Genomic DNA, 10785 nt, shown 5'->3' with positions numbered 1-10785 from the left:
GCTCCGTCTAACGCCTTCTGTAGTCACAGCGTGTGTGGATGTGTGTGTTCGTGTGTGTGTGTGTGTGTATGTGTGTGTTCGTGTGTGTGTGCAAGCGTGTGAGATGTATATTGATTTTCTTAAGATGTTAAAACATGTTTATTATGATGATCAGAACTATGAAATTATGTTATTATTATGATGATCAGAACTATGAAATGATGTTATTATTATGATGATCACAACTATGATATGATATTATTATTATGATGATCACAACTATGATATAATATTATTATGATGATGATCACAACTATGATATGATGTTATTATTATGATGATCACAACTATGATATGATGTTATTATTATGATGATCACAACTATGATATAATATTATTATGATGATGATCACAACTATGATATGATGTTATTATGATGATGATCACAACTATGATATAATATTATTATGATGATGATCACAACTATGATATGATATTATTATTATGATGATCACAACTATGATATGATATTATTATGATGATGATCACAACTATGATATGATGTTATTATCGTTATTAAGTTCTGGATGCTAAGCTTTATTGTGCATTTCTTTTTTATATTTGATATCTTGTATTAGAAGAAAAGCTTGTGGACAGCAAGCTATAAGGTGTTTCTTAACAGTTCTATCATGCCATCTCTGCTTTTCTGTTGTATTTGTTTTTACAGAGAAAGAAGAAAAAAATCAGAGGCGCTCATTTATTCTTAGGGCCCTGTTCAATCAGATCCGCTTTAGCTGGCATTCTCATAGCGGTTGTTTTGTTGGTATCAGAGGTGGAACGGCTCTAGAGTTGTCAAATCTACAAGCAGCTCCCGGCATTATACCTGAAGTGACATTGAGAGAAATATCATGCAGCCCTGTTTACAAGTTCAAACACTGGAATGTGAGATGTAATCTACACCTTGATTTAGCTGACAGAAATTCTCATTATTTTGTTTAATGATTTTCATTTTGAGTGTCATTATTTCTATACTACACCTTCGTTCTGAACTTCAAATGCGAGTGGGACAGGTGTGGATTCATGAGAAGCATCGAGGGCAGCTGCTCACCGATTTGACAGCTCCAACGCAGTTACACCTCCAAAACATCCGCTATGCGGGTGTTGGCTATCACCTGTTACTGCTTGATTTGACTGAATCCAGGCCTTAGATATGGATTGGACATATGTATGGTATGGCACAAGCGTCTATATTACTAACATACACAAATGAATTAACATCATGCCAAAAATAATCTACTGCGTTGTATCAAGTGCTTTTGTTTCAACGGTGCGTGTGCAGATGTAGGTGCACATATTTCAATTTATTGTGGTCTAATAATTGTGTTGTAGTTTGGATGTTGTTGTTTTTTGAAATCATGTATTTTTTTTAACGGTTTTCAAAGTGCACATGTTGTGTGTATATATACGGTATCATTGTATATGAAGGGCCTTGTGACTTGCTAGGCTAGACCTGCTGAAGATCGCATCTTTAACCCTCTTTTCTTTATTGTCCTTGTTGCCCTGGTTTCCAAAGTTGTGTTCTACTGTTTATCCTAAATATTAGCCCAATTCCAAATCTACCCCTGGCCCGGACCCCTGTGCACTTTTTGTAGGTCTGAAATGATTAGGTAGGGGTAAATAATACAAGGCAAACGTCAACCTGGCCTAACAGAGGGCAAGATTCTTACAGACCTACAAGACATGTTTTGGGGTAGGGTGCCTAAATGGCAAGTTGGCATTTATTGTCATTAATCTTGCCTTGGAGGCAGCTCTGCAGAGTGGTCACTAGCTGGCACAGCCACAAAGTCAGAAAATCAGAATTTAAACCTAACATTAACCCTAATGTTAACCACACTGCTAACCATAATGCCTAACCCTAACTTTAAATTAAGACCAAAAAGCTAGTTTTTGTTTTAATGAATTTTTACGATACGAACGTCTGCCTCCAGGGCAAGATTCATTACAATAAACATCAACCTGCACCTGAATGCTATGAGGGAAAGTGGGCCACAGGGCTGCCTCTTGGAATTATAGTTGTGTAGCCACAGTTGGTTGCAAACATTACCACCTGCCACACTTCCATTCCCATCAGCCCCAGTGCTAAACACTGTATCTACGGAACAACCCTTGGGTGTGTGTTTCATTTCACTGATTCCTGATGCCTTCTCCAAGTGTGGTGGCAAGCTTTATTTAAGTTGTATTATTTATTGTCTGTTAGCAATTTCTAATCTCTTGAAGGTTTCAGAAAGAAAATGAATGATGTTGTGTGGATATTTTGAATGTTAATGGCTGAATATGTAGGGATTGTCAAGAGCTGCCGTGCTATTTGGAATAGCAGGGCTATTTCTCTGACATCCATCCAGTGCTTTTCCACTCCAGACTCCTGTGACCACTGAGATGTTTTTACCCACTTCCTTATCATCACCTGTCTGCCTGCCGGCATGTCTTCTTATTCCTTGTCTTGGTGTTGTAATTCAGGAAACATTTGCCATCCGATCCCCTCAACAATGTGCCTCGATACATTTTAGATGTGGGTGTGTTTCAAGAGATAGGGAGATACAGAAATCTGATGGATAGAGATTTTTAAAATATATTTTATCTAAATCACAGGTGCAAAAAGTTGAGAAAATACTGTTTTTCTGAGAGACAAATCAGCGATTTGTTTTTGAGGACCTATGTTACTGTGTTACAGTATACAGTAGATTCTGTTCCTGACTGTGTTTATTAACCCGTTGTGCCCTGATTCCATGGTCTCAACTGCAAGCCTTTGTCCATTTGTCATACCAAAGCTCTGTCTCTGTCATCTGCACAAAACTGGTTCATTTCACATGCAAAACTGTTTGCTTTTCAGCAGATAAATATTTGTATTCTGCTCTTAGATGCGTACAAAATTGCAATCCTTATTTAGCCTGTATAGCTTGATTCACATGTGCAAATCACAAAGCCATAGATATGGTTATATCTAGATTTTACTATATTTCAAAATTCTTGCATTTTATTTTAGATTCTGTTCTTTACTAAGAGTGATGTGTGTATACCTTCATATATATATATATATACATTTATATTGTTATTATATGTATTATTTATTTTCTCTCACATTTGGCAAGTTGTCTTTCGTTTGTAAAGTGAGACACTTGAAACTTGACAGTTGTTTGTTGGGAATATTGTTCAATATGATACTGACTTTATATTGATTATCATAAACCTGTGTTTGAAACAAAGATGTGTTGAATAATCAAACCCCTTGATCTGTTTGGGAGGATTCAAGTGAGCAGGTCGTCTGTATATGATAGAACTGATCACTTGAGCGTTTTTATAGCCAAACATGAACTTCCCTACCGTCCTGTTGTGAGGGCTAGCCTAAAGGGCTAACCCAGGCCTCTTTCTAACTTCATGTTTAGTGGAATTAGCTTGACTATTATTTGCAAAACCAATCAGTCTCAATAAATTTTGAAATTGCTGCTGAATTCTTTTTAATGTGTGCGTTGTAAATGTTGGGTTCTTGTCAACCTCCACTGTGTGGGTTCTACCTCAAAGCTGTAATATGGCTGTTCTCCACATGAGGGCAGTAGGCTTTACAACTATGAAGGTGTAGGGTGAAGTTGCTAACCTTGGGTCAGTTTAGAAATTTCCCCACTGATGGTCAAGTTTAGAATTGGGGGAGGGGAAGCTGATCATAGATCTTTACCTAGTGGAAACTTGTGACACACACACACAGACACGCACAGAGACACGCACACACCGACACACACAGAGAAGAGAGAGAAAGCATGAGAATACATATTCCAATCCATTTGCATTTATTTTCTCTCTATCACATTTACATCACATCATCATCATGACATCAAGTCACCCATCCACTCGAGCACATGTCAGACAGACATGAGCAATAAAACACTTCTGCACCAGACATAATGAGAGCACATCAATCAATCAATATGAACAAGATAATAAAGCAACCAAAAGAAAGTAAGTTTCCCTCCCACCAACCACAATGCTCTGACACAGCACAGCAAGAGAACAACAGTCAGACAGTTACAACAAGAAAACAGATAAAAGACAAAGACAAACAGCACAGATTGGTGTGTTGTTTAAGAGCATGATAGAAGAAGCAGCACAGAGTTGAGTGGAGCCTCCATAGTGATGACGATGTGTTACATTTGATTTGGTTGGAGATCCATTGGCTTTGCTGCTGCTGAGCTGCTGGGCTGGACTCATCAACATGGACATTCAACGAGCAAACAAAGGATAGAATGATGTAACATTAGGAAATAAAGGCTTTCTTTCTGCACATTTCAAGGGCTCGGTTAGCTTAATATACTGGGTATTGACTTTGGGGGGGGGGAACTACAGTCAATACTGATAGTTTAAAAGAGAGAGACGGGGGAAACAATTAGAGAAAAATAGATTGGGAGATAGAGAGGAAGCGAGTCAGAGGGAAAGGTACAGGTACAATTTGGTGGCATGTAGCTTAGCGGTTAAGAGTGTTGGGCCAATAACCGAAAGGTTGCGAGTTTGAATCCCCGAGCCGCCTAGGTGATTTGTTTCCCACAAAAGACAATGACAACATGTATTCGAATAAATACTTATTTGGCAGGGAGACAGAAAAAGTAGGTAGCACATTTTCTGAAACGCCTGTGTACAATACATTATGACTGCATTCATAGCACAGTCGATCACTCCATAGTGTATTATAAGACTTGCCATAAGCATTCACAACAGCTCACGGTTCCTATACACTGGGTGTCATTTCATCGTCTAGTTTTGATTTACATTTGGTTGAGTTGTCAACTAACGTGAATTCAACGTGAAATCAACAAAACATTTCACCATGTTATTGGATCTAGTTTAAAAGTTGGGTGAAAAAATTACGAAATTCCCTTACATTTTACAAACCCAATCAATTTTCCACGTTGATTCAAAAGTCATCACATTTCATGTTTTTGTTGAAATGACGTGGAAACAACGTTGATTCAACCAGTTTTTGTCCAGTGGGTTCTGACCACTTACATAACCAAAATACATAACACCTTTATAAGCACATTCAATATGTGCATTAAAGTAGTGCAGTATATGGCCTGCTATAAGCATTCATAACAGTTCATGACTCCTTATAACAGCCTAAATAAAGGCCTACATACCAATAAATGCATTCATAATAGATCACACCAGGTGACTCACAGAAAGGTCACCAAAAGGTCAAGTTAGTTCTTGTTAGAATTAAAGCGTCTCATTGCACAATGTAAGAAGGTTAATGGGCAATTACATGGTAACAGAATTATGCTGAGACTAAGATTTTTCACTTTAAAATGTATGTCAAACAAAACCAATGATTGCAAAGTTAAACAAACCATACAACTCTATGCACAAGGACTACTTTGAACAATTTCCACTGAATATTTGACAAAAACACATTTACTTGAAGAACAGTGCAGATGCTAAATTTGGCACCAGAATGACAGTTTGTGCTGTTTGTGCCATCATTCTGTCAGAGTGCACTAACAGTAGAAACTAGCCAGCGTTACAACAAGAAACAAGCTTTTCTTTTTGTAGGTTTTACATTCATCTACGTTATTTCGCCACTTTTCCCCTGAACTGCAATATATGTTATATTAACTACAGCTTCTCAAACACGCACACCAACAATCTGAGCAATTCTACCTTACAAAGTTTCATTTTTGTTTAACAGACACACAACAATATATGAAAAAAGTTTCAGGGTTGTCTTTACGTTGCATATGTACAGGAAAGGCCTGAAACTACAAATCCATCTCGAATAATCGTCACTGCTTGTCCCACTCTTTCTCCACCTATTACAAAGTCCCAGTTCCACAAACACACCCAATCAGCCCTCTCTCTACAATCCAAAACCTCAGGTCTCCTAAAAACAGCCGTAGGGATGGCAGTTATCACTCAAACCCACCTGACCCTCCCCTATTCCATACCAGGTCAACTTACTGTGGGTGAGGCCTTAGATTCATCCAGTTTATCAATGTAGGTAGTAGCAAGTGGATAAAGAGTGTTCCCCTTCATTAGCCCTGGCCAATGACCCATAAAACCACTTTAGTGCAATTAAATACCAGAGGCGGGTTTTGTGGCAGGCATAGGGGTGTGAATGAGATTGGGAACAACAGACTAGATTGGTCTGAAAAGTACTCAAACGTATGAATGGCCAATCTGCTGCCAGTAGGACCAAACACAAGATTGATGTTTCGATTGGTGGAGAAGAGTCAAGTCCGGAAAGAAAACCTATTCTCTGTACACTACCTCATCTCAATAAAGTGTGAAAGAGGCAAGCGCCTTTTAGGCAAAGGAAGACTAAACTAAATTCTTGTGAAAGCAGTGTATGAGTATGCTACATAAGGAAGGAAGACTAAACTAAATTCTTGTGAAAGCAGTGTATGAGTATGCTACATAAGGAAGGAAGACTAAACTAAATTCTTGTGAAAGCAGTGTATGAGTATGCTCCGTAAGGAAGGAAGACTAGACTAAATTATTGTGAAAGCAGTGTATGAGTATGCTACGTAAGGAAGGAAGACTAAACTAAATTATTGTGATAGCAGTGTATGAGTATGCTACATAAGGAAGGAAGACTAAACTAAATTCTTGTGAAAGCAGTGTATGAGTATGCTCCGTAAGGAAGGAAGACTAGACTAAATTATTGTGAAAGCAGTGTATGAGTATGCTACGAAAGGAAGGAAGACTAAACTAAATTCTTGTGATAGCAGTGTATGAGTATGCTACGTAAGGAAGGAAGAATAAACTAAATTCTTGTGAAAGCAGTGTATGAGTATGCTACGTAAGGAAGGAAGTCTAAACTAAATTCTTGTGAAAGCAGTGTATGAGTATGCTCCGTAAGGAAGGAAGACTAAACTAAATTCTTGTGAAAGCAGTGTATGAGTATGCTACGTAAGGAAGGAAGACTAAACTAAATTCTTGTCAAAGCAGTGTATGAGTATTCTCCGTAAGGAAGGAAGACTAAACTAAATTCTTGTGAAAGCAGTGTATGCTACGTAAGGAAGTCTAAACTAAATTCTTGTGATAGCAGTGTATGAGTATGCTCCGTAAGGAAGGAAGTCTAAACTAAATTCTTGTGAAAGCAGTGTATGAGTATGCTCCGTAAGGAAGGAAGACTAAACTAAATTCTTGTGAAAGCAGTGTATGAGTATGCTACGTAAGGAAGGAAGACTAAACTAAATTCTTGTCAAAGCAGTGTATGAGTATTCTCCGTAAGGAAGGAAGACTAAACTAAATTCTTGTGAAAGCAGTGTATGCTACGTAAGGAAGACTAAACTAAATTCTTGTGAAAGCAGTGTATGAGTATGCTCCATAAGGAAGGAAGAGTAAACTAAATTCTTGTGAAAGCAGTGTATGAGTATGCTCCGTAAGGAAGGAAGACTAAACTTAATTCTTGTGAAAGCAGTGTATGAGTATGCTACGTAAGGAAGGAAGACTAAACTAAATTATTGTGATAGCAGTGTATGAGTATGCTCCGTAAGGAAGGAAGTCTAAACTAAATGCTTGTGAAAGCAGTGTATGAGTATGCTACGTAAGGAAGGAAGACTAAACTAAATTCTTGTGAAAGCAGTGTATGAGTATGCTACGTAAGGAAGGAAGACTAAACTAAATTCTTGTGAAAGCAGTGTATGAGTATGCTACGTAAGGAAGGAAGACTAAACTAAATTCTTGTGAAAGCAGTGTATGAGTATGCTACGTAAGGAAGGAAGACTAAACTAAATTCTTGTGAAAGCAGTGTATGAGTATGCTCCGTAAGGAAGGAAGACTAAACTACATTCTTGTGAAAGCAGTGTATGAGTAGGCTCCGTAGGGAAAGCCCATAGTGTTGAAACACCATGATTTATCTGTTCTTAAGAAGACAACAAGCAACCATTGACTAACTGAGGGCTACCTCTGGACCAGTGTTTCCCCATATATTACCAAGTTAGGGCAGACCATCTGAGATGTGACTTCAGGGGTCTTCTTGGTGCACCACCACAATAGAAAAGTCTAGGGGAAACCCGGACACACAAAGTACCGCTGTACTATGCAGTACACGATTCCAGGCAATATTGTTGGCACCATTGGGCTGAGTACACCACACACACACAGAGAGCTAAACATACCAGTTCAAAAGGTTCTTATGGGGGGACCCAAGAGGTGTAGAAGCCCCATCCCTGAAACCCCATGTTGACACCAAGGCAGTGACGATCCAAAATAAAACAACCTCAAATGTAATTTCACTTCAAAATCTGTGTGTATAAAATCCATGTATAAAAGCAAGTCTTTGTGCAGTGCAAGTTAGTGCAATTTATTTAGGTAAATCCTTTTTCCTCATATTGTTCTTTTCAATGGCACTTAGTGAAGTTTCTGACCATTAAATACTGGGCTACTCTCCAGTCTGACCAGTGAGCTACTTACTGTAAGAACCAGCTTCTTTTCAAACACTACTGGACATAATGTCTGACGGACAGAGTTACCAGCCAATGAGCAGGACCATATCTGTTGGTAATGGTTACCAAGTAAAAGACTGACAGGGCATGCTAAAATTAATCCAGGGTTTTTGATTGTTTGCTGTCCCCAAATAACAACAAATGACAGTCATCCCCAGCTGTCTTAGAATGGCCTTCTACTAATGTCACATCAATTAGAATATGTGACTGCCATCAGCTGAGAATGCAGATGTCACTATGACAACAGATTTGTCACATGACCAAAGAACAGAAAGTCATAGATTGTGGCCATTGTCATAGAATAGGTTGAAGGTAACATAGGGAAAGAGGACAAGTAGCACCATGCATGTGTGTGTCCTGCTGTTGTAACTTGTGGCATGGCTAGTTGTCAGTATTGGGAGAGAGAGAGTTAGATAGAGTTAGAGAGAGAGAGAGAGAGAGAGAGAGAGAGAGAGAGAGAGAGAGAGAGAGAGAGAGAGAGAGAGACAGAGAGAGAGAGAGAGAGAGAAAGAGAGAGAGACAGAGAGAGAGATAGAGAGAGAGAGAGAAGAGAGAGAGAGGCAGCAGAAACTACATTCAAAGAGCTGGCAACAATAAAATAAAAAAGAGTAGCTAAAGTTAAAAAATTTATCTGTGTAAAAATATACATCCATATAATTGTGTCTGATCAGGAATCCAGGTACAATTCATGGTGCGCAAATAATCCCTCTGAGAAAAACACTTATATTTCAACACCCTTAGATACCAGTTAAGAGCAGTAACTGGGAGTCAGGGTTGGGCAGGACTAGGTATAGTACCCACAGAGAACTACAATGACATTATATTTCATCACCCTTAGATACCAGTTAAGAGCAGTAACTGGGATTCAGGGTTGGGCAGGACTAGGTATAGTACCCACAGAGAACTACAATGACATTATATTTCTATGAACGTACACAGGAAGTGGATTTAAGAACACTGAGTAGCAAGTAATGCTACAGGGGGGTTTGATGTTGTTATTGATAACTGTAATCAACAATAGAGCTGATTAATCAAAGCAAGACCAGACTGTCCAAACCCTGGTGATGGCACTTTGCAACTACTACAGTAGTTGCCTTGGGAACTAATCGCTGGAAATAAACTGTAGATGTGAGAAATGAGAGTGAACAGTGTGGTTACAAAGTTTACATGTGGTCTGCTGAAAGATGTGTTGTTTCTGAAAGCTGCATATCTGTGTAGAGCTCTAGGAAGAGAAACTAGAAACGGTACATGTACACTGAACACTCTGAAGGTTCAAAGTGTGACATTTGGTGCCAGCAGATGGAATAAGCAACAGATACAGGGAGCTTATGGTGTGTAGCTATGCATATTTACTTCCCAAACAAAGAGATTGGAATTGTTGAGTTGAATTCCCATAAGAGCATGTGATGTGTTATATGAATAACAAACTTGCATCTTAAAAAAAAGCGACATCTCAATTCTGAGTGAATTTAGAGAGATTCTGTGTCTGTTTTCCTTTGGTAGACATACTTCCCGTTTCAAAAGAGTGACCGTTGAAATCTCTTGTCGGCATCTTTCAATGCACCTCCGTTGAAACGATCCATTCAAATATACACCACAAAGTGAATCTGGTTTTAGTTCCAAAATGTCAACAGAGGTGCATTGAAAGATGCTGACAAGAGAGTGGTTTAAGGATCTTATAGACTCAAACACAGTAGCTTCCATGATACTCGGACCAGCAAAGAACATGTTGAAAGTACACAACACCAAAAAGCTTATCTGAAATCTTCAACCACTGCCCTACAGTGAAGGCATGCAAAATTAGAAAGTACAAAACCAAACTTTCATTCTGAATCACGTTTTGAATAATCATTTTTTGGATTACCTATGCTTCCAAAGCCATATACTTTTTTCACAATTATTATATATTTTTTTCCTTTTTCATCCATTTGTTTTTGTGTTTTGTGTGTTTAGCTGTCTGAGGATTAAGAGAAGCAAGCAGAGAGACCCCTGCTGGTCAGGAGGAAGCAGTGCGTGCTCTAAGCAGCTTCATCAGGGAGAACACCCACATCTCCCCAGTGGAAGACTCCACCTCAGTGAAGCTCTGGCAGAGGAAGAGTCCATCCCAGTGATGTAGTGGGGTTCAATCATTGAATCGCTGACAGGCTTTTTTCCAACGGCAGGCTGTGCACCACATGTCTCTCTTCTCCATGCCGTATACCTTCCGGCACTTTTTAGCCTCTCCGCGGGGTTTCCTTGGCAATCAAAGATATGACACACAGTTAGACTTTACACTACACTCCCATGAAGGTGATAAATCCACTCACAAAGGAAG

At 38.9% G+C, this 10785-nt stretch overlaps 1 protein-coding gene across 2 annotated transcripts in view; it reads right to left on the bottom strand.

Annotated features, from left to right (window-relative positions):
• Nucleotides 1-3798: 3798 nt before the first annotated feature.
• The window catches only part of LOC110492498 (zinc finger protein 704), a 109383-nt gene continuing 102396 nt past the window's right edge, over nucleotides 3799-10785 (bottom strand). For both annotated transcript variants that reach the window (XM_021566874.2, XM_036947512.1), the window contains one exon: nucleotides 3799-10705. In XM_021566874.2, coding sequence (XP_021422549.2) covers nucleotides 10594-10705 — 112 coding nt within the window. In that variant the 3' untranslated portion in view covers nucleotides 3799-10593. The remainder of the gene's footprint in view (nucleotides 10706-10785) is intronic.

This window comes from Oncorhynchus mykiss, chromosome 16, assembly GCF_013265735.2.
Source record: "Oncorhynchus mykiss isolate Arlee chromosome 16, USDA_OmykA_1.1, whole genome shotgun sequence".
NCBI lineage: Eukaryota > Metazoa > Chordata > Actinopteri > Salmoniformes > Salmonidae > Oncorhynchus > Oncorhynchus mykiss.
The sequence above is the reverse complement of the archived record's forward strand: the minus strand, read 5'-3'. Positions and strand labels throughout refer to the sequence as shown.